The 24,102-nt window shown below is 44.4% G+C and overlaps 1 protein-coding gene across 1 annotated transcript; it reads left to right on the top strand.

Moving 5' to 3' along the window:
• The first annotated feature begins 3,538 nt into the window (after positions 1 to 3,538).
• CHGB (chromogranin B) lies at positions 3,539 to 24,102 on the top strand. Its single transcript, XM_054970981.1, has 5 exons — positions 3,539 to 3,557; positions 8,029 to 8,075; positions 10,183 to 10,276; positions 18,623 to 20,361; positions 23,745 to 24,102. The coding sequence occupies exons 1-5, from the start codon at positions 3,539 to 3,541 to the stop codon at positions 23,826 to 23,828; spliced, it is 1,983 nt and encodes a 660-aa protein (XP_054826956.1). The 3' UTR covers positions 23,829 to 24,102.

The following is a 24,102-nucleotide window of genomic DNA, read 5'->3' as shown; positions in this document are numbered from 1 at the left end:
GTGAGCTGTGCTCTGGGAGTGACACTGTGTGCAAGCAGATGGTCCTCTGTGGTCCTTTGCCAGATGGCCAACGCCAGCCTTTGATGCTTAAATTTACAGCACAGAGAATCTGACAGTGTTGCATTTGGCTTCCTGAAGCGTGTCTCTTGAGCGCATCAAAGAGTTCTTCATTACCATATATAACATGTTGCGCTTTATTCAGATTCCCTTCTGCTTTAGCTAATCACAGGCGAGGCATAAAAGAGGATAGTCTAGTTAGGACCATGTTTCCAAGAGGGACCAGCAAGATGTTTCCTGAAACAAATAGGGCACAGAAACAACCACTCTCCTGTACACAACTGTTACTCAGAGATATAGGCAGGGCTTTTTTTCAGCGGGAATGCGGGGGAACGGAGTTCCGGCACCTCTTGAAAATGGTCACATGGCCAGTGGCCCCGCCCCCTGATCTCCAGACAGAGGGGAGTTTAGATCGCCCACCATGCCGCTCGGAACCATGGAGGGCAATCTAAGCTCCCCTCTGTCTGGAGATCAGGGGGCGGGGCCACTGGCCATGTGACCATTTTCAAGTCTGGAGATCTGGGGGGTGGGGCCACCGGCCATGTGACCATTTTCGCCGAGGGCGATTTAAACTTTAAAAAACTCCCCCCTTGTTCCAGCTAACCTAACGTGACATCATTATGCAGTCCTGAGTTCCACCACCTCTTTTCCCAGAAAAAACCCCCTGGATATAGGTAGGTAAAGGCAGTCCCCTTTGCAAGCACCGAGTCATTACTGACCCATGGGGGGACGTCATATAACGATGTTTTCTTGGCAGACTTTTGTTATGGGATGGTTTGCCATTGCCTTCCCCAACCCAGAGATATGGAGGCTCTGAATCTGAAGGTTCAGCTATTGTGTCTAATAGCAATTGATGGAGCTATCCATAAAATTGACTAACCCCCCTTTCTAAGTCAGGGGCCATTACCATATCTCATGGCAGTTTCCACCGGACAGGTGTGACCTCATCTTTGTACTCCTCTTTCAAGAACAGAATTCCACAGGTCAATGTTAGACCAAGCTAAACAGTTGCACGTGCCTATTTGTCAGTCAATGCTACGTATTCCATTCCATAGTTGCAAGATTACCTCTTAGCCAGAGGTGGAGAACACCCCTCTCAGCCAGGCCCATCAATTTACCTGGCCCTTCATGGTTCTTATTTAGGTAGCTTCACTCTGCTATTGATTTCATCCAGTCCCTCACTGAAAATGTGGTGGAATTCCAAGGAGACATGGAAAGCCTTGAGCCAATAGGTTGGAAGAGGAACGTGCTCAAGTTTTGGTGAGAACCATTAGCTCAGTGGGACCAAAGGATTCTCCATATATGCAGTCTAAGCTGTTGTTTGGTGTTCTTATTTAAGAAAAGACAGAATCTAATAAGACGGAGTGAAATAGCTGCATCCTATCACTAGCGTTGCATGGTAATGGATGACAGATATCTTTGGGCAAAACTAATTTGCCTGGGGATAACTACAGAAATAATTTACTGCGTGCGTAAGTCCTAAGAGGGCTGTTCCAATGTTTTATTCAGTGCGCTTCCACTCTGCCTTGATGTTATTGTTACCTCCTTTATTAAACACTGAATATTATATATCTTTGTCCCACAATATTGCTTAAGAAACTTTGGCTGCGCGTTGCTTTTGAAGAGGTTGGTGCATTGGCATTGGATCAGTCTTAATTTTCAATCTGGGGAGAAATATTGGTTCTGGCCCCAGCGCTTGATCCTCGAGGGATGGCTTGAAATGATGGCTTCTAAAATCCTGCACTGTGTGGATGGTTTGTTTTTTTTAACTGCGAATGGGCCGGTATCAGATGGATCACTGTTATCTCTGTGTTCCCTTTTTTCATTATTAAAAACAGCTTCAGCAAAAACAGTTTGCTTACAATGGTGCAACAAATGGCATATGCTCCTTTGGCTTCAGACCAGAGACATTGCAGAATGAGTCAGCTGCCCTCATGGAAGTGAAAAGAGAGTGTGAGTCAGATGATAAGGTGGTGGTAGAGAGGCAGGGAACAAGATCTAGAGATCCCCTGATACAAGAGGGTGGAGGAAGTGCCATTCCCACTGCATGACTCATTCTTAAGTTTATTATTTTTTTCAGGGCTTTTTTTCTGGGAAAAGAGGTGGTGGAACTCAGTGGGCTGCCCTCGGAGAAAATGGTCACATGGCTGGTGGCCCCGCCCCCTGATCTCCAGACAGAGGTGAGCTTAGATTGCCCTCTGGGGGCGGGGCCACCAGCCATGTGACCATTTTCAAGAGGTTCCGGAACTCCGTTCCACCGCGTTCCAGCTGAAAAAAAACCCTGATTTTTTAAATTAGTGCTGGAAGTCCCAGACAATGTAAATATTCAGAAACTTGATCATGCCTCCTTCTTCTTTTGTTCTCATTCGAATCCGGGACATTTAATTTTTTTTAAAAAGCTTATATCAATCAACAGCTTCAGCAGAATACAATAATATTTTGTAGTGGCGATGGAGGATCATTAGTATTAAAAATATACAGACTGACTAGAACAAAAAAGGACCAAATGGTAAAAAAAAAAAATTGTACTAGACCAGAATGCTTAAATGGAGAAAAAAATTAGGTAATTACTTCCACACAAGAAAGTGCTTACAGATGGTGATATACTCCTATTGGCTGCAGATGGAACGAACTGCAAGCACATAAAGCAATATGTGGGAGGACTGTATGCCTTTGAGGTATTTTCCAAGCTTTTGTGCTTTGCCTTTTTTAACAGCTCAGGGGGAAAACAACAGGCAAGACAGAGGCCTATTGACTGAAGTATGTAAAAAGGGTTCATTATTACATTTTTACCTCACTTAACGAGCTCCTAATGGGCTCAGGATGATATAGAGCAGTGATCGCCAACATGGCACCTGTGGATGCCGTGGTGCCTGCTGTTTTTTTTTTAATACTTACTTGCTTCTTCCTCATAGCAGTGAGTAGGGCTGCCAAGTCTTTAGTGGGGCTGTTTTGGGACATTTTTCTAATGGTTTTATTATAGTCCTTTTACTGTCAGATTTTGTTATATTATGTTAGCTGCCTTCTTATGTAGGAAAAAGGCCAGGGCTCATTTTGAAAGGGAACGCACAGGAACGCAGTTCCGGCAGTTCCCCAAAGAGGTCACATGTCTGGTGGCCCTGCCCACCTGACTCTCTGCCATTTTGGGCTCGTTTCAGCCTGGATTGGGGCCAAAATGGCCCGGATCGGGCCTCTGACAGGTGGTGGATCACTCTCCCACTCAACAGCAGCCCGATCCTGACCATTTTGGGCCCCTTTTTGGCTATTTTCAGCCCCTTTTTGCCATTTTGGGCCCAATTTTGGTCCTGAACGGCCAGGATTGGGTCCAAAACAGCCAGGATAGGTGATGTCAGGGGGTGTGGCATATGCAAATCAGTTATGCCAATGACACACTTCTGGTGATGGCAAGGGGCATGGCATATGCTAATGAGGTATGCCAATGAATTATGCAAATGAGTTCCTCCAGCTCTTTTTCTACGAAATGACCCCTGAGGAAGGCGGTATGCAAACATCCCAAATAAATAATATTGCACTCGTCAAAGGGCACCCAGTAAGCCATATTATGTATTCATTTCGAAAATGTTTATGCTGCTTCTCCAGGGAACCTGCCTGAGGCCGCTGAGCTGGAATTTAACCTTACAGCTCCATTCAGATATCACAAACAAGCCACCGTTTCTTTGTGATGTGAACAAATCTGAAATCCTCAAGTTTGTGTATTCCCTCTCTCGCTTTAATCCTGCTTCATGCAGACTGAGGAGGAAAGGCTTATAGGCTTAGGATTTCTTTGCTTTAACTACGATTTCTTGAGATTTCTATAGTCAAGCACTTGGAGTTGATTGTTGCCCGGAATCTGGGGCTCTAAAGCAGGATTAAGTGAAATTTTAGAATCCTGGCTTGTGGGCAAAAAACATACCTCACTTGGCTCCTATGTCCATATTTGGATGTCATAACAAATTGTGGTTAGAACGAAGACTTCATAAACCAGGAAGTCTTCAATCTTGGTATGGCATGCAGGAGAAAGAGGAAGGGGAGAGGAAGAGAGTGCAGGCCCAAAGATTTCATGCTTGTTCACACTGAGAACAAACTAGGACTTGTTCACTGCTTAACAGGCTGATTCTGCACTCTCAGAATATGCCCTGATATTTTCTTTACAGCAGAGTTGTGATGGGGTATTAGCAGTGCAGAATGTTTACGTCAGCGGAAGCCCAGGGCCAGACTTTCTTCACCCTCTTCTTCCCTCTATGTCCTGATTGGTTGAGCTGCAACATTTTGGCGCGTGTTTTCCAACCCCTCTCTCCCCCCCCCCTCTGTTCAAGGGCATTTGCCCTATGTTCCTAACTGCAGTTTGTGTGCAACTGTCTTCCTGCATTCATCAACTGCAGCCATCCCCCCATTTAATTTTTTTTTTTTAAATTGCACCATTGCATCATTACCATACACTTCTAAAATAAATGTAATGCACTGGCCCACCAATCGATTGTTTGATTCCTAAGAGCAGACAATCTTATCTCATTACCATTTTTAAAAGGAATGTTGGGACCTAGCATTCATTCCTAGGGATATTTTATTAATTTTTTTTTAAAAAAATTATTGACAATGGTCAGACTGTCTTCCTGCCCCTTTTGTCTAAAGAAAAAAACTTAGAAATTGAGAGATCGGTGTGAGCACGTATGTGATTCCCTGCACTGCACCAACATGTTGATGTAATTTGTCTGCATAACCAGAGCAGACCAAAGAGTGCTTCCCTTCCCCGCCCCCACATCAAAACTTGAATTTTGGACAGTGACAGGCTAAAGGGATAAAGGGGATGGAAAAGGACCATTGCAACATTAATACATTGCAACACATGCACAATTTTTTTTTAAAAAAAGAAAGTAACTGATGCTACTTCTGACGCATAGACAAATTCCCCTGTTTACTCCGAAACAGTTCAGGGGTTTAAACCTGGCGCCCACCTGGTGGAACTCTCTGCCTTTGGAGACCTGAACCCAGTGCGACCTATTGTCGTTCTGATAGGCTTGTAAGACAGAGATGTTCCACCAGGCCTATGGGGGTTGAGGTGGGTGGTTTCTCCAACCAGTCTCTCACCAGTGGGGAGGAGGGGACATGTAGCCCTCCTAATTTAAGTTGTCATCAGATGAATGGCCACCCTACCCCACGGGCGCTGATATTTAAAAAAATGGGGATGCATTGGGTGCGCCGTATTATGATGTTTTAATATAATTGTAACTGCAACCATTGTTTTTATCTTTATGTTTACTGTCATGTGGTGCTCCGCTCGGATCCCGCTTTCAAGGAGAGCAGACAAAAAACTGAATGAATGAATGAAAGAGAAAGCAAAATTCAACACACATTCGAATAAAACAACGTGCAAAAGGCTGGAAAACCAAATTGAATTGCATTCTCTTGAACCAAATATGGAAAAATATCGCCAGGGCTTTTTTTCTGGGAAAAGAGGTGGTGGAACTCGGTGGTGGAACTCAGGACCACACAATTATGTCAGTTTGGTGCTGCGTGGAGGGCAATCTAAACTCCCCTCTGTCTGGAGATCAGGGGCGGGGCCACCAGCCATGTGACCATTTTCAAGAGGTGCCGGAACTCCGTTCCACCGCGTTCCTGCTGAAAAAAAGCCCTGAATATCGCAATAAGCTGACCATGCAGAATCAGCCTTAGTGAGGGAGGGAATGTGGCATGGTATAGCTTGATCTCATCTGATCAGGGCTGTTTTCACACGTCTTTCCCCTCATACAAAATTGCGTAAAACTCACGGAACTACGGCATCTTCAAGGCACAATTTCCCATCATGATTCTGTTTCGGGCACGATTTTTGATGTCATTGCGCCATGAAATGAAATCATGATGGGAAATTTGCCTTGAAGATGCCGTTGTTCCATGAGTTTTGTGGAATTTTGCGAGAGAGGAAAGAAGCGTGAAAGTGGCCCAGATCTCGGAAGCTATGCAGGTTTGGTATTTGGATGGGTGACCACCAAGGAAGACTCTGCAGAGGAAGGCAACGGCAAACCACTTCTGCTTCTCATTTGCCTTGACAGCCCCTTGCTGGGGTTGCTGTAAATTGATTGTGACTTGACAATCACACACTTGACACACACACCACTATTTTTAGCATGAGGAGAATTTTATAATTATTTCAGGCTGCTAAATGTTTTGCATGATGGTTAGGTTTTAATGTAAGTTAATTTTATAACAACAGTCATAGTTTATGATTTTGTTTTATTTTGTAAGCTGCCCCAAGAAGGTTCTCTAGGGAGGTGGCATATAAATTATCCATATACATACATACATACCTGCCAATGAGTGAAAACTTTTTTGTTTGGTTTAGTGTTCCCTCACTAACTTTTACTAGCCCTCCTCCCTGTTTGCATGTTTTTGTGTTTATGTATTTATATGTTTTATTTAACTGTTTTAATATTTATATATTTAATATTTATATTTTAAATGTTTTGTAATTTTGAATATTTGAATTTTTAAATGTTTGCTGCCTTGGGGACCTTGAATTGGGTGGAAAGGTGGCATAGAAATGTTTGAAATACATATATACGTATGACATACATGCTTAAATAAGCCCAAGATTAGTGATGTGGGAATTTGCAGCGGCTGCTCAAAATATAAGACTGAACACTGGCAGGTCTGGCATTGATAAGTCTTTCTGCACTGCTTGAAGATAGTCTCAGGTGAATAGCCATGTTGGTCTGCAGTAGAGATGGGCACAAACCGAAATACAAACCAAAGTTTGTGACAAACTGGGTTGGTTCATGGTTTGTGGTTCGTGAACCGGCGGTTTGTCAGAGCCCATTTCTGACGAACCGCCACAAACTTTAGGCTGGTTTGTTTGGTTCATTTTTTGGTTCATCACTGCAGACAGCCTGGCGCCGATCAGTTTCTTAGGCAACAGGGGATGGATTTCCTGCAGACCTTCTGCTGGCCTGGAAGTGGCTTTCTGCTGGTCTAGAAATGACCTTCTGCTGACCCGGAAGTGATGATTTGCTGACCTGGATGTGATGTTTTCATGAACCAAACGAACTGGTTCACGAACCGGGGCAGGTTCGTGGCAGTTCGTGGTTCGTGAAATGCGACGAACCACAAACCGCATGGTTCATTTTCCCCCCAGTTTGTGCCCATCTCTAGTCTGCAGTAGAAGAGCAAGTTCTGAGTCCAGTGACACCTTAAAGACCAACAAGATTTCCAGAGTATAAGCTGTTGAAAGTCAAGCTCCCTTCATCAGTTGGTCTTGAAATTGCTACCGGACTCAAATCTTGCTCTTGCGCTGCTTGGATAAATCAGGCCACTCACCTCATCAATTGGTGCGCATCACAAAAACACAAAACTCTCTAAGAACTATGTGCTGAATACCAGCAATCTCACCGGTGCTTTCTAGTTCAGTGCTCTCTTCTTATTTTAACTTGCTTTTCTCTTACTTATGGAAACTGTTGCAATGATAAAAAGTGAAGCAGACAATACTAGAAATGAGAGAGGAAAAAAATTGCAACTGGAGAAGCGTTGTGGCGTTTTCTCCCTATCCTCTGCAAAACACATATTTTTGATATTTTCAATGTTGGTAGGGAAGACGCATATGAGGCCCTTTTAATTTTGGAGCACAGCTTGGAAACTGCAAGTGAAACAAAAACTGCAGTCTGTTGCTGGATGTTCAGTGCAATTCTAAGCAGAGTTACTCTACTGGAGTAACTCTTCTTTGGATTGCATAGGTTGTTATTTTAAAAAGTTTGGGAACCTAGGTACAAAGGTGAAGACCAAAACACCTTTTATAAAAACTTTTTAATTGTGGTTAAAGTGCCTTGAATACCCAATTGTTGCCGTGCAAACAAATACTTCAAAATGCTGTGCTGAGGTGTGTTCTGCCGTTCTTAGAATAATATGGCGATCTCTGCTTGTAAAATTCCCCTTTCCCACAATTTTCCATGTCTCTGACCTCTGAAATTTTTTTCTTCAAAGGTGTTAGATCAGCACCGGTGGAAAAAGATGATCACGTTGAAGAAATTGTGAGTAGAAAAGGCCTTGTTAACATGGGGATTGAGGCAAGATAATTAAGTTTCCTGCTACCAATTATCACTCTCTTCTAAAACTTATCAAATGCACCAAATATGTGGAGCTCAGAGATGCTCATTTGTTTCAATGGATGGCACAGATGCAAAGTAATGAACCTTTAGAGCTGTCTCCAATTGAATGGACAGCTCTTGTGGGCAGGATGGCTCTGAATATTCGGTGGAACCTTGTGCTCTCAAGGTACAAGTTCAGAACAATGGAACCCCCAGAGCTGAATAGAGGCATAGGATTCTTATCTTATTACAGATACTAATTTCTGCTCTAATCAAACTACATTGTACCTTTACATCCTGATTCCCTTCTTTGTTTCACCCCTTTGACCTCCTGACTGGGATATAAAGGCTCAGGGATCTCTACTCCTCCTTGTATCTGAAGAAGGGAGCATTGACTCCTGAAAGCTTGCACCCTGAAAATCTTGTTGGCCTCGAAGGTGCCGCTAGACTCAAATCCTGCTGTTGTCCTCTCAAGCAATGTTTGTATTAGGCACATATGTTTTTATTGTACAGTGTAATCTGTTTAGAGTAGAAAGTGACATCAAGAGCTCTTTTGAGGCTATTACCCTGCACATTATTAGGTTGCTCAAGTCCCATTGAAGACACTGGAACAAGCAGCCCGACTGTGTACAGGGTTGCAGCCATAGTTTACAGAGGCGTGGTTCAGATGACATGACAAATTCATGGTTTAATAGATAAACTGGTTAGCCTGATGGTCTAAATGCCATCGACTCCACTAACTCTGGTTGGTTAGGCTATGTCAAATCAGAATAGCCAGGTACGGTCTCACTGGAGAATAGTAGCAGCAGCAGATGTTCCGATCAAGCATCTTGTGTGCATTTTGTGATTTGGGACTGAGGGTGGGGCCCAGAGAAAATCCTTGTCTGGGGACCCTTGGTGGCTCCCGGCAGCCCCGAACTGATGTCTTAATTCCTGAATGTCACAAATGTGAAACAGAACAACAAAGGATGCCATTTAAAAACTGAACAGAAATTCTAATTTTTCATTCAGTTGAGAGATACAGGAAACGCAAAAGCCAAGTTAATTATCACTGGGGGTGGCGGTGGCTTTTTTATAGGCTGTATTGGGTGACCATCGCTAATAATTTGGTGTAGCAAAGTGACCAAGCTTTCACTGTTGCCCTCACCCACCTTTTTATAAGACAAGAGAATCTGGAATAACTCATTTAGTGCTATGAGTGGTAAATGCTCTGTATAAACAGACCATAGTTAAATGACAAAGAAGGGGGTTCCCAGCAATTGGGAAATAAGAAATACTGCCCAATAATTAGTTTGGGCTGAAGGATCTCCACCATGCAAGGGACCCGAGATCTGGGTCCATATGCTGAAATGCAGCCTGACCTGGGCCGTTTTCAGACGGCTTACCTGCACCCGGGACGTCGCGCCACATTTCAGATCGTGCCGGGGAAAATGCGAAATATCGCATTTTCTCGCGTGACTTTTGCACAACATCGCGCAAAACTCGCGCAAGAAAACGTGATATTTCACGTTTTCCCCAGCACGATCCGAAACATGGCGCGACGTCCCGGGTGCAGGTAAGCCATCTGGAAACGGCCCTGTAGAGTCTCTCTTCTCTTCTCAAATCCTCCCCCATATTCCAAAACCATTTCAAGCATTAAATGCAAAACACAGAAAACCTAACACAACATTTCACTAACCTTTTCTACCCTGTTGTCCTCAAAACATGTTTGGGCTGCAGCAACTTTTCTCATCCTGGATTGATGAAAAGTTTTGGCTTAGTTAACTCAAGAAGGTTGTTCAACTGCTTGTGCTTGTGCTTGTGCTTGTGCGTGTGCGTGTGCGTGCGTGCGTGCGTGTGTGTGTGTGTGTGTGTGTGTGTGTGTGTGTGTAGGGGGAGCAATTATACACTGTATGTTACATTCACTTAATTTTCCTCTTTGTTAGAAGACAAAAGATTATTGGTATTAAATACAGCTTCAATTTTGTGTTGACTTTCTGATTAGCATGATGGGCCACAGTCAGAATTCTTAAAAAAAAAACCTATCTCCCCTTACTCCATTTTCCTCTAGGTCACACGATGCATCGTAGAGGTCCTTTTGAATGGTCTATCAAAACCCAATGCTCCACCAATCAATCCCCTGTGCAAGGAGTTTCTGAAGAAAAGTAAGTGCCAACCTAATAAGAATCTCATAGGCTCATCCATCTCTGCCCTTACCTAGTAAAATTGTTTGGTAGGTGTGACTGTTTCACACATGCATATCATAACCATCCAAGAATCCATTCACAAAAAAAACCCAAACTATCAGACAATTCATTGGTTCAGACACCAAAAGCTTTTTCACATGAGGTGGCCCACCTGACCCTGGCTGTACATTTGCAACAAGAATGCCGCATGTGACCCAGTCCATCAAGGGGGTATGACTGCAGCAGCCTGGAAGTAAATCCTGTGACTGTGACATAAGAAAAATGTATCAACATATGCAAAGAGATATTGCTCTATTGCAGGGTGGCCAAACTTGCTTAGTCTAAGAGCTACATAGAATAAACGTCAAATGTTTGAGAGCCGCAAGACATGATGCATTGAAATGACTTCAGATGAAGAGGAAGGTTTGGGGGAGTGTCCTGAAAGTGACATCACAGGAGGGGTGGGTTTTTGGTGCAGTATGCTGGAAGTGACATCATCAGAAGGGGTGGAGCTTGGGAAGAGCCATCACCTGACCTTTGACTTGGAAGTGACATCACAAAAGTGATGAGGCATTCTGGCAGGAGGCCAGAGGAATGATGCATGTAAACACGACCTCCTATCTTGACATGGCCAGTCCAGCCTCCTGGATCCACAGTGTGGTAATGTCGGGACTTGACTACTGTAATGCACTCTACATAGGTCTCCCCTCCAATTGGTGCAGAAAGCTGCATCTTGATTATTATCAAGAGCTAGACAGAGCATACATATTACTCTCGTTCTGCAGTCACTCCGTTGTATACCCATCGGTTACTGGGCTCAGTTCAAAGTTTTGGCTATCACGTACTATCACCCTTCATGCCCTTGGCCCCTCATATCTACAGGACTGCCTCCATCTCTATACTCCACCATGGCAACTTTGCTCATCTAAATGGGGCCTTCTGAAGGTACCACTCTGCCAATGGGCAAAAGCAATATTTGCCTGTACATGCATCTTCTCTGTTGTGGCTCTCATCCTATGGAATGGCCCTTGAAAAGGTCAGGAAAGCTCCCGCTCTGCTGGTTTTCTGCAAACTATACAAAACTGAATTATTCAAGGGGGCTTTCTTACACAGGTAAGATGGCTGTGATGTAAATAAATGATTCAGAGAGATGCTTTGGGAAAAGGATAGGGACTATAGACGATACTACTGTGTACTGTCTGTTGCTGCAGGTATGCTGCTACTGAGAAGTTTCCATGTTGTTTAATATGTCATGTTAAATTGCTAATATTTTGTTTCAGCTGAGCTCTGATGAGATCAGGTTTGCTGGGGCATTTGTCCTGTTAGGGAAGCTTATAGATAGGCCACCATAACTTTCCCCAGTGGAGGAAACAACAGCTCTCTATGGTCACTTCAGGTTGGGAAAACAGCAGGAGGGAAAGAAACCTCTTCTCCCTGCACATGGCAGTCCCAGTTCGAATCAGACCCCTATGTGCCTGAGAATTAAGATTCAAAAATTCCTGGGAGCTCTAAGCATGGAATTCCTAGCACCCATCTGATTTGGCAGTACACACAGCGGACATGGATTGGATTCAGAAACAGTGTACTATGTAGTCAGGCCTTTAATGTGGAGGACATGCTCAGCATGCAGAAAGTTCTGGCAGCTCCAATTAAAGCAGTGTTTGCCAACTTTTGGGTTCTGACCCTAAAGTGAACTGCCAGGCCTGTGAAAATGGTTCCTAGTGATTTGCTGTTTTATTGATTTGTGCATGCTCTGTTTTTTTCCCCTTAAAGTGGTGTCACCATACTATGTAAATTTGGACTGGTGGGTCACCCATATCAAAAACTTTGGGAACTACTGACTCAAAGGATCCTGGGTAGCAGATATTGACAACAAATCCTTTCCCCCTTAAGAACTTGTGAGTTGTCCCCAGTTGGAGCAAACAATACTAATCAGTGATTTGGGTCAGTATAAAGAAATGTGAGTATATATGTACTCACATAAATATTTCCATGATTCCTTGTGGGGAAGGCACTAAACAACTCAAAGATCCCTTTTCTAATAGACACTTAAAATGGGATGTGTGTTGTGTGTGTGTGATGTGCCATCGTCACCTCTGACCTATGGCGACCCTATGAATGAAAGACCTCTAAAACATCCTATTATTAACAGACTTTCTCAGATCCTGCAAACTGGAGGACGTGGCTTCTTTTATTGAGTCAAACCATCTTGTTTTAGGTCTTCCTCTTTTCCTACTGCCTTCCACTTTTCCTAGCATTATTGACTTTTCCAGAGAATCTTGCCTTCTCATGATTTGACAAAGGTACGATATCCTCAGTTTTGTCATATTAGCTTCTAGGGAGAATTCAGGCTTGATTTGAACTAGTACCCACTTATTTGTCTTTTTGGCTGTCCATGGTATCCACAAAACTCTCCTCCAGCAAGACTCAAAGATCCCATTTCTAACATACACTCAGGGCTTTTTATCAGCTGGAACACAGTGGAATGGAGTTCTGAAACCTCTTGAAAATGGTCACATGGCTGGTGGCCCCGCGCCCTGAGATCAGGGGGGGAGTTTTTAAAAGTTTAAATCACCCTTGGTGAAAATGGTCACATGGCTGGTGGCCCCGCCCCTGATCTCAGGGGGCGGGGCCACCAGCCATGTGACCATTTTCACCAAGGGTGATTTAAACTTTTAAAAACTCCCCCCTTGTTCCAGCTGACCAAAGTGACGTCATTGGCCTTGGGAGCATGCATGCACTTTGCACGCGCACATGTGGTACCAGGGGCACCACCTCCCGCCAAGAGTTGCCCCCTGTGCTGGCAACCCACTGAGTTCCACCACCTCTTTTCCCAGAAAAAAAGCCCCGCATATACTTAATATGTGTCATAGTGGATCATACTTATAAGGGGTGTGACTTCCATAAATAGGATAATGACTTAATGTATTGGAACTTAGCGTATGGGCTGATTAACTAATATATCAAAAATGAAATATTGTTGTATGACTGGAATGTGTTCTTCAGTTAAAAAAAAAGAGGGCCATTCTCTGTTACGTTCTGCTTTCAAAGAAATTGCCTGCTTGCATTTCCCTACCGCCTGGCTAACAATGCCGTAAAATGTAGAGATATGAGAAAAATTCACTCTTGTTAATGGGTATTGCTTCTCCACAGAGAACAGTGACCCCCTTTGGGGACGAACAATTGGCCTTTAATTCAGGCTTCTGCGCTTTGTGCCACATTAACAGAAAAAGTGATACTCTCCTTGGGAAAGCTCTGATTTCTCTTTTACAATGAGCGTGAAGATTGCCGCCGCGATGCTGCCGCTGTATCTGCAGACAGCTAGACACAGTTGCTATCTTCTCCACATCACTGTGCCTCTGGGGGGCTGTCAAGGGTCTTTGCATGGAAGAGATTCTAGCGAGTGGAACTACCCCTTGATCAGGTATGGACAAGCGTAGGGATCATAATTCCAAAGAGAACATTTTGGGAGGCTTGGTGCTCAGCACCAAGTTTGTGTGAATGAGCTCAAAAGCATTCTTCCTTTTAAAGAGACGCATGCTTAGGTGAATTGGTATAGTGTAGAGGCTAAGAGAATCTGGGAAGTCTGCAGTTCAAATTTTGCCTGCACCGCAACTCTACTAGATGGCTTTAGGCAAGCTGTTCTCTATCTGCAAAAGTCTGCAATATGGGAATAGTTTGAGGAGGAGCTATGGCTCAATGGAAGGGCATGTTCAGAAAGTCCCAGTTTCAATCCCATTCCATCACAAGCTGAAGGTAAAAGGTATTGAGAGACCCTTGAAATTACAGCTGTGCATAGCAGAGCAGAGCAGAGCAGAGCAAAGCAAAGCCATAACCATAACCATAACCATAACCGGAGCCCACCAGCCACATGTACAACCTTCCAGTAGGCATAGATTGCCAACATCCAGGAGGTGACTGGAGATCTTTTGAAATGACAACTGATTTCCAGGCCACAGAGATCAGTCCCACCTGGAGAAAATGGCTGCTTTGGCGGGGAGGACTCAATGGCATTTAGGGTTGCCAGGTCCCTCTAGCCTCCTGGTGGGAGGATTGGCACCTGGCACTTACCTCTCCCGTGTTCCATGCAGACCTTCTTCATGTGTGCATGCACGCCCGCGCCCCAGAGCCAGTGTGATGATGTCACTTCTGGAAGTGATGTCATCACGCTGGCCACACGGTGCCATCACTTCCGGAAGTGGCGGCAGCAATGGCGGCCACTGCACGGGTGGAAGGGTGCTCCCTGTGCTCCCCAGGGGCTGAATTGTCTGCTGTGGGGCCTGATTCTACCCGAAACAGGCCTGCTTCGGGGCATGATTCAGGGCACAGGGGCATGCACCCCAGGGAGTATGCCCTGGGGAGTGCGGCCCCCCGCCAGGCAAGTAAGTGGGCGTGGGGGGGAAAGGGTGGGATCTAGGGATCCCCCCACTCCCGGCGGGGGAATCGCATCCCTAACGGCATTATACCATGTTGAGGTCCTTTCCCTCCCCAAATTCCACCCTTTCCAGGCTCCACTCCTTCTGTCTCCAGGAATTTCCCAACCTGGAGCTGGCAATCCAAGTGATCATCAGAGCATGCAGATATTTATTTGTTTATTTATGTCATTTATAGTCTGCCTTTCTCAATGAGACTCAAGGCTAATTAATACAATCAATTTCAAGGACATTTTTATAAAAAATGCCATAGGGTAAATAAACACAAGTTTACAAAGACATAGCATTAGTAAGGATCCTGTACAGTTTTAGTATGCACATATTGACCTCTGAACTTTTTCAGAGTACACATTCATGTACATTGACAACTCCTTGAGAGTTAGGGATGGAGCCTGGGGAGGGCAGGGTTTGTGGAAGAGAGGGACCTCAGCAGGATATAATGCCATAGAATCTGTCCTCCAAAGAAGCCATTTTCCCTAGAGTGGGGGAATGCTCCTGGGGGCGGCCATGGCTTGTGCGATGATGTCACTTCCTGGAAGTAATGTCATCATGTGAGTCAGGTAGGTGCCAGGTCCCCCACCTCCCTTCGGGAGGACAGGGGGAACTGGCAACCCTATCCAGACCTCACCAGGAGATTGGCAACCCTAATCACAAGCAGTGTGTGCTACTGGTTGGTAGGCTCCCAATATGCAGGAGTGTAACATCAGAAAAGGGCTACAAGTTAATGTACCTAGTGTGCTCTTCATACCAAAATGTATTGGTTGTGGCTTCTGTGACATGTTTTGCCGCTATCAGTTTGCTGCTATCAGTTTCTAGGCCATCTCAACTGTGGGCCCATCCCTTTGGGACCAGCTTTCATTCAAAGCTCTTTTTCATAGGCCTTCAGGGAAGGGCCATTAACATGGTCTTATTCCAACAGGCATTTTTAAAAGTTGGAATTGTCCTTGTGGCTTTGAAACTGCTGGCTATGTTGTTTTATTTGTGTAGTACAGGTGGTTGTAGATGGATCTGTCAAAACCGTTTTGATCGTGTTGGTGACAGTGCATGTAGTTATCCGCTTTGGACTTTTTGGAGGAAAGGCAGGTTAAAACAATGAAATGAAATGAAATGAAATTTAGCTGGCAGCAGCATGGCTGAAGGAAGATCAAGAAGATCTATGGAGCATCTGCAAAAGACTGGGTAGCATTTTGGAGTGTTATATTATTTGCCATTTCTATGTGAAAGAAGCAAGGTAAAAATGCTCTACATCCATCAATCAATGAATGTATCAAGTGAGAATACACATTCTTGCAAATTCCCTCATGCTATTTCTGATGTTCTGCCATAATATACCCAAGCCAAACTTTTGAATCCGTTCAGGGCTAGATGGTTTGTTTGAAAAAGCTCTTATAAGGTACTCTCTCTGAACAGAGAAAAAATGCACATGCAAGGGAGAAATCTTCTAGCCTAGTTATCTTGGTCACACAAGCATTCTAAGCTGGTATAGAAGGCCGTTCAATGTGACGGGCTGAATTGGCTCATTGGGGAATGGTAGTTATTCTGGATTAATCAATACAGAACTAGCATTTTGGTGCATACTGGTGGGGCTTCACAGATATCCTTCCATCTGAAAGTATGAAAATTAAGAGAGAAGTTGATCTGATAGCATAATAACCACGTTCATTATGTAATAATAACAATGGCAACAACATTAGATTTATATACCGCCCTTCAGGACAACTTAACACCCCCTCAGAGCGGTTTACAAAGCATGTTATTATTATCCTCATGACAATCACCCTGTGAGGTGGGTGGGGCTGAGAGAGCTCTGGAAGAGCTGTGACTGACCCAAGGTCACCTAGCTGGCTTCAAGCGGAGGAGGGGGAATCAAACCTGGCTCTCCAGATTAGAGTCCTGCCGCTCTTAACCACTACACCAAACTGGCTCTGTAAAAACTAATTTGGAAAGTCCCAATGGTGGCTTGATAAAGAAATAAAATGGACATCTGTTGAAGTTATGGGCAATAGGTTTGGTACAGACAAAAAAAAATACTTCTTTACTCAATGAGTAATTAAATTGAGGGAATTCACTGCCAGATGGTTCAGTTATGGCCGCTAGCACAGATGACTTTGGCTACTAGCCGTGATGACTAAAGAGAACCTTCACATCCAGTAAATCTCTGAATAAAAATGCTAGGAAGGAACACGAGGGGAAGGCCCTGGCTTCTATGTGCTGTTTGTTGGTCCCCCCCCCCGAGCAATTGGCTGGCCGCTGTGTGAAACAGGATGCTGGAATAGATGGACCACGTCTGCCCCTGAAGGGCACCTTTTATGTTCTTCTGCTGGGGAATGGCAGCTCCGTATAGAAGTAACTCAGGAATTACTTCTATATCAGAACATTTTTATAAAATGATATATCGGTGGTATATGTCCCCAGATAAACTAGCTAAAATGGCCAAAGTTATTTCAAATAAATGTTGGAAATGCGAACATGAAGGGACATTTTATTACACTCTTGTGTATGAGTTAAAGTTACTTTATTGATGAGATATACCAGTATCAGTTCTGTTTGGACAGAAGCATTGGCAGAAGTGACGCAAAGTGAGCAAGCAATGTTAATTATAGGGGAATGTTCCCGCCCCTGGGAAGAGAAGACCGTTAGGGTTTTGGCGCGAAGTGTCGAAGCAAAGGAAGAGGAGGGGAAGAACGGAAGGATGAGCTCATCCTAGTTCTCAGGGAGGATGAGACGGCCCGGGCTGGGGGACTTCAAGGCCACATTCTCAGGCTGGCCGGGCGAAAGCAAAACACCTGCAAGGTAAGCAGTTAACAGCCAAGCAGCAACTGTATCCCCTTTGCACATTCTCAGAGGTACAGAAACACACAAGACAATCATGGCAGATATACTGGGAGTATCTGACATACTGTCATAAAGCAAAAAAAAATGGTCACAAATCCATATGATAATACAGAAAATTTTAAAGACTGACATACCACATACAAGACTAACATAAACCCAAAGCCTTTTTTGAGGGACTAATGGACAAACTGTTGGAAAATAATTATGGTACCTTATTTTTATATATGACAACAGTGGCAAGGTTTTTATATGCTCAGTGATGGAAAGTACATTACTGCCATCAATAGATGACGGGATTGTGAAAATGTTGAAGTTAGCTGAGGTGGATAAACTTACGGCTTTGATTATAGATAAAACATTCTCTACATTTATAATGAATTAAAAAACCCTTATTGACTTTCTGTGTGAAACAGAAAAAAATAAACGGATGATTTGCGGATTTGACTTACAAGAAGATAAATTTGGGAAAATTTAAACAAAAGTGGAGGGATATTTAGAAAAGGTTATATTAGTAAGACTACAAGTATATTGTTTGTAATGATGTATGTTTTGTAGAGAAAACTGAAAATGGTTCAATATATATGTATTCTTTTACTTTTCTTTTTTCTTTTATTATCCCCCCCCTTTCCCTTTAATGGGATTTTAATCTTTTTATTAAAATTAAAAAAAAAATAACAGCAAAGGAATTACAGTGGCACAGGGCTAAGATGTGCCTGCTTTTGAAATTCAATATTACAACCCTCTTTTAATGCTTTTGTGGGCAACAAACACTTTCATAGTTATGTACTATTTTTGTTTTATGTAGCAGAAACACTGGTGACAGATGCACGTTCTCCTATTGTTGGTTAATCAGCTGATATCAAAAGAGAAAATGGATCATGGGAATTGATTCTTTTTATCTGGTTCTCCTCAGCCTTCCAGATGAGCAGCAAGGGAGGGGAGGACAGCAGTGGGAGATATCCAGTGGTGAAAGGTAGTTGCAGCCAGGGTGTAAATACACAGTTGTACACTCTACCTCACCAAAAAACCCACAGTTTGGTTTGTTTATTTTGTTTAGGCAGCCCGCAAAAGCCAGAAGAGAAGAGTGTAGGCCAAGACATAGAACTTAACCCAAGGCTCTCGTCAAAATCCAAAGACCCGGAGAGACCACCAGAAGGGACTGTGAAGGAAGGATTGAATGAAGAAGAATTTAAAAGACAGACCAAAGGAGGTGAAAAGTGGCATCCAGAGGAAGCAAAACATGAGGAAAAAGACGACCAAGAAGTTGCCTCCCAAGGGAGCCGTTATTCTTATGATGAAGCCCACAAAGAAGAAAAAAAGAATGAGAATGAGAAAGGAAAGGAAGAAAATGGAAGCTATACAAGAAATTACCACAGTGAAGAAGGAAGCAGAGAAAAGAAACATAATGAGGAGGTGGAACATGAACCTCTAGACAAAAAATCCCTTTCTACAGTTGGAAGGGGATCTGAGGGTGATTACAAACATTCTGTGGGCCTAAAGCACTCTGAGGAAAGTGTACATGGCCAAGAAAAAGGAAACCAAGAAAGCAAGGAAGAAGAGGAGGAGGAAGAGGAGGAAGAAGAGGAGAGCAGTGAAAAGTATCACCATAGTTTTCGAGAATATGAAGACTCCTACGAGAAAGAAGCTGATGCAGAAAAACGAGGCCACAAACCAAGAGAGTACCACAGGAAACCCAGGTTGGGCAATTCCTCTGAATATAGAAGGCATCATAATGGTGAGAAGAGAGATTCACCAGAAGAGTCAAGTGAGGAAGAAGGCGACTTCTGGGATAAAAGGAGCCACTGGCCCAAACACTATCATGAGACAGGACATCATTATGAGGAAAAGAGAAACTCTGGGGAGATGCTTGGTTCTGAAGAAATTGAGGGAAAAGACAGGAGTAAAGAGTTTCCTGACGGAAAGTATCACAGCAATGAAGAGGAAGATACAAGACATGATGGTGGGGAAAGTGAAGAAAAACAGCACCGCTATGAGAGAAAAAGAATCCACGAGGAGCCTCAAAAGGAAGTGAGACACCATTATGAGGAAAGGAAGCCTCACAGCAAGGGAAGTGAGGAAGATATGGGCAAGCAACATAGTTATGGGGCATGGGATGAGAAAAGACATCTTGACAGAGAATGGCAACATTTACAGATGGAAGAGATCCCAAAGTCTCCGAGTATGGACATGGAGGATGAAGAGCAGAGGTTCTACAGCCCGGAAGAGGAGACCAGGGAAGAAAAACGGTATTATCCTGGTGTCATTGAGGAGGAGCTTGAAAAGAGACACCACAATGAGGGGAAAAAACATGGGATTAATAAAAGGACATTCCTGATTGAGGAGGGCTATCCAAGAAGCCACTATCTTGTAGAGAATGTGAAAAGAGCTGCAGCTTCATACATCCCTTACTTCCAACAGCTCAGATGGAAGAATAGACATGCTGAAAAGAAGGATGATCTGCCCAACCCATTTTTGGAGAGTGAAGAAGAATCCAGAACCCACCTAGATGAAAGAAATTTCTTTCCGGAGTATAACAATTATGAGCCGTGGGAGAAAAAGCAACTTATGGATGGCCTGAATCACAAACACAATGAGAACAACCGCCATGGGAAAATCCACAAATTTGATGTAAAGCGAGAATACAACAAGATGGATGAACTTGCCCATCTTCTGAACTACAGGAAGAAATCGGCTGAGTTTCCAGAATTATATAGCTCCAGTGAAGATGTGAAGAGAGGACACCTGATAAGAAGTGGTGAGGGCAAACTCAGCCAGAGGCCTCTGACACAAGAGGAGGTATTTATTTATGATTTGATATGAAAGGCTAATGGAAATAATTTTTGCTTAAATTAAAAGCTTAACTTCCGCAATATAGATATATTCAGTGTCACACAGCAGAGAAATTCCCAAGCTCCATAATGTGAGTTGGTTCCTGCAGCTGTGGTAAAGATAGCACCTCCCTGATGGAAGAGGGTATCTTGATGTTAATAGAATGGATTTTTAGGACCCAACCCAATATATAGGTAATGTCCTCCCTGTTCACATCCAGGCAGCATATAGAAATTACCATCAGTGGCCTGTATCTAATATGGCATTTTCCTGCACTCGTTCTTAGAGTCCCATCTGACCCCCCAAGAAAGATCATTCCCGGGTTTGTGAGATCACTGTGGAGGAATAGCCATTTAGGGTTGCGGGGGAAAGATAAGGGGTGAAATTATTCTTCCACGAGCCAAACGCTTCTAAAGGAATGGAGTTATTCCATCCAATCTCGCCTCTGCTCACTCCAGCCCCCTGACCCACATGGCTATCTCTCCATATAGATATCACAAATCCTGGAATGACCTTTCCAGAGGTTGGAAACTTTTCAATGCAAATTAAAGTTGGGTTTAATGTGAATTGCGTAGTCTGCTAATGTTTCCCCACTGTTACCCGCAGTAACGGTCAGCAAAACTGGGTTCTTAGGAGAAGTATTGAATATTGTAAAGTCTGAATTTAAAAATGTTTGGGATGTCTTGAGGCTTAAATGGGCTGTTAGCGTGAATTGTCTCATAACACGAGTGCAATACTTACTTTGGCCAAAACGTGCATTAGATGGCTCCTTCACCACATGAATATATTTTGCTGTACAAACATGGATGTAGGTTAAAGTTGGTGGTGCCCCAGAGAGATTTCTGCCGCCGGTTGAACAACAGTTTAGAACATGGGATATGTCATTCCATAGGAAGAGGCAACGATTGTCCATGCCTTTGATGTGGCTGCCACCAATGAGAGACAGCTTTGATGTTCAGAACAGGGCTTGTATTCAAAGTAGGGGAACAAGCAACGCTCGAGTGACACAAACCTTTTGACTTCTGGTTTGATTTGGGAGAGTCATCAATCTCTGCCTGATCTGCCCACACTGCAAATAACTGAATGATACAGTGTAGCGTAGGGATCCCAGACCCCCCAGTGGGGGTGGGGGATCTCCCACCCCCACTCCCCACACCCCACCACCACTTACCTGAGCAACGGGGGCGCACCTTCCTTGTGCACTCCCCCGTGGCATGGTATACTCCTGTGCACCGCAGCCGCTGGGATTGGGCCCGTTTTGGCCCGGATCAGGGCTGCTGCAGAGTGCAGGTGTGCTCCTGTGCTCCGCAGTGCTCAAAACGGGCCTGATCCATGGCAAACCGGGCCTGTTTTCAGCAGCTGCAGAGCGCAGGAGCGCTCCTGTGCTCTGCAGCGCCCCAAAATGGGCCCGTTTTGGCACAGATCAGGCCCGTTTTTGAGGCACTGTGGAGCGCAGGAACGCTCCTGTGCTCCGCAGCACCCACATTGGGTCCGTTCTGCCATGGATCGGGCCCATTTTGAGGCGCTGCAGAGCGCAGGAACAAAACCGGGCCCAATCCGCAGCAGAACGGCCCGTTTCGGACGTGTTCTGCAGTGCCCGGCCGCACGATGACGTCACCCCCAAAGTGACGTCATCGCGCCTGTGGGGGTGAGTGCATGCACACACCCCTCTCTCCAAAGTTAAGTGCCAGGCCCTTGTCCCCCACCAGGAGATTGAGGGGGCCTGGCAACCCTAGTGTAGTGGTTGCAGCCATCCATTTTTGGTGGTACATGCTATGAACTTGATAGTGCAAGGGTTATGCCATACATTATGGATGCATGTAAATAGACGAGAGAGGGAGATAGAGTCAAGACAAAGCTGATCATGTTCTTTCCTTTGTGAATGAAGAATTCCCAAGTAGCGTGTAGATCTTCATATGCTCAAGGGAACATATAAGAGAAAACCCTCCTTCCAGCATCCCTCACGTAAGCCATGCAGGGTTTTAAAGATCAACAGCAGCACTTTGAAACAGGCCCCCCTAAAAATGGGCTACTGTCCATCAAAAGCTCTGTGCCTGGGCTTGGAACCCTTTCTCCTTCCCACGCACTTTTCAAAGGCAGCCCTGTACAGAGCACATTTCAATAACCTGCTTTGGAGGTTGCAATACATATTGTGATAGCCAGAACCATGCCTTCCAGGAAAGCACAGTGCTGATTTTCCAAATGTAGTTAGAAAAGAGCACTCTTGGCTGCAGCTTCCACCTCAATATCTAAAGGTAAAGCTGGGTCCCAAAGGGGAAACCCCAAATGCAAACCCCATCCAGCATGGGAGTGTGACCCCCATCCAGAACATGCCAAAGTATAAGTGCTCAAGTTATTTATGTAGGCTGGAGAGAAGTGCTCTTCTTGCCCCCATGAAGCAGGAAGAGGAGTTTGCTAGAAGGAAGGAAGTCCCTGCGAGCAGCAATCAGAGTAGACAGAGAGACAGTAGCAGAACAGACAAGAGGAAGGCTACAGAGGAAACTGACCCCGCCTAACTCGGCGGGTTCCATGCTACTGCTGAGGAGTTAAAGAGTGTGGAATGGCTGAAGGCCACTGGCATAGGATAATGGTCTTCAACCAATTGGACGGGACTCTTAGGTGGGTTGTGATTCCCCTATAGGAGGTGTCACTTTTTTGGTGCCTTTGGGAGGACCTGCTTCATGGAGAATGGAGGCACCAAGCCTCCTGCCTCTCTTTGTGTGAAAGCAGCAGCAGGTCGGGACAGTGAAATCACACAGCGGGGAGGATTCCATCCTCATTGGCTGTGACACGTGGCTTGTTTCTCGCTATGGTGTGCCTCCTGGTGCTTGAGTTGTACTATTGGATGGTCCCCAGCTCTTTTGGCCTTGACACCAGCGAGGTCATAATTCTGGCTCCCCTTCTTCTTCCTGATATGTTTGTGGCACAGGGTATCCTGGTTTGGGCAATATCGAAGGCTAATTCTCTAGGGAATAAGATGTCCTTGTAGTATCCCACAGGATAGGTAGAACAGCTTCCCCCAGCCTCCCTGAAAGATGGGAACAGAATTACTGCAATGCAATACCGTTAATCCCCAATCCTGCCATATGTTGGCAGATGTGATCAGCACTATGATAGGTCATGGAAAAGGCAGCTGTGCAGAAATTAACATGTGCAAATCAACCATGACGAGATAAAAAAATTTCCACCCTGGGCGGTGGCAGCACCCCTTTGATGTGAGTGAAGACTGCTGTTATGTTTATCCTTTTGATCTGTACCGCAATCAAATGTTACTTCATACTAATTTTAAAGTGGAATTGAAGCCTGTGATTCTATGAACTACAAAGGATCTCCTTTTCCACGCTATACAGGAAAAGGAACTGGAAAATCTGGCCGCTATGGACTTGGAGCTACAGAAAATGGCGGAGAAGTTCAACAATAACCGGCGGGGATGAATATTTTCCTGGCATGATATGGGTATGGTAAAGTGTAGCTTTATTGACAGTAACCTATATTTATTGGTAAAATCACTGCCATCACTGATGTTCCCTTCCTAACAGAAATGCTGTTCACTGTGCACTAAATATATAATGATTAACACACCTGCAAGCATCTTTCTGTTGCAAATGTGCTAGGAAGATCAGATTAGCATGAATCCTAGCAGATAGGCATACATCCAAAGTAGATGTTTTTTAACATGCGTGTGGCAATAATTGTGTTTGTGTTATT

The sequence above is a fragment of the Eublepharis macularius genome, chromosome 1 (assembly GCF_028583425.1).
Source record: "Eublepharis macularius isolate TG4126 chromosome 1, MPM_Emac_v1.0, whole genome shotgun sequence".
NCBI lineage: Eukaryota > Metazoa > Chordata > Lepidosauria > Squamata > Eublepharidae > Eublepharis > Eublepharis macularius.
The sequence above is the reverse complement of the archived record's forward strand: the minus strand, read 5'-3'. Positions and strand labels throughout refer to the sequence as shown.

Excerpts from the sequence above, each read along its gene's own strand:
- CHGB (XM_054970981.1), top strand. Across the intron at positions 10,277-18,622 it reads CAAGGAGTTTCTGAAGAAAA|GCAGCCCGCAAAAGCCAGAA; the intron begins GTAAGTGCCAAC and ends TATTTTGTTTAG. Across the intron at positions 20,362-23,744 it reads GGCCTCTGACACAAGAGGAG|GAAAAGGAACTGGAAAATCT; the intron begins GTATTTATTTAT and ends CACGCTATACAG.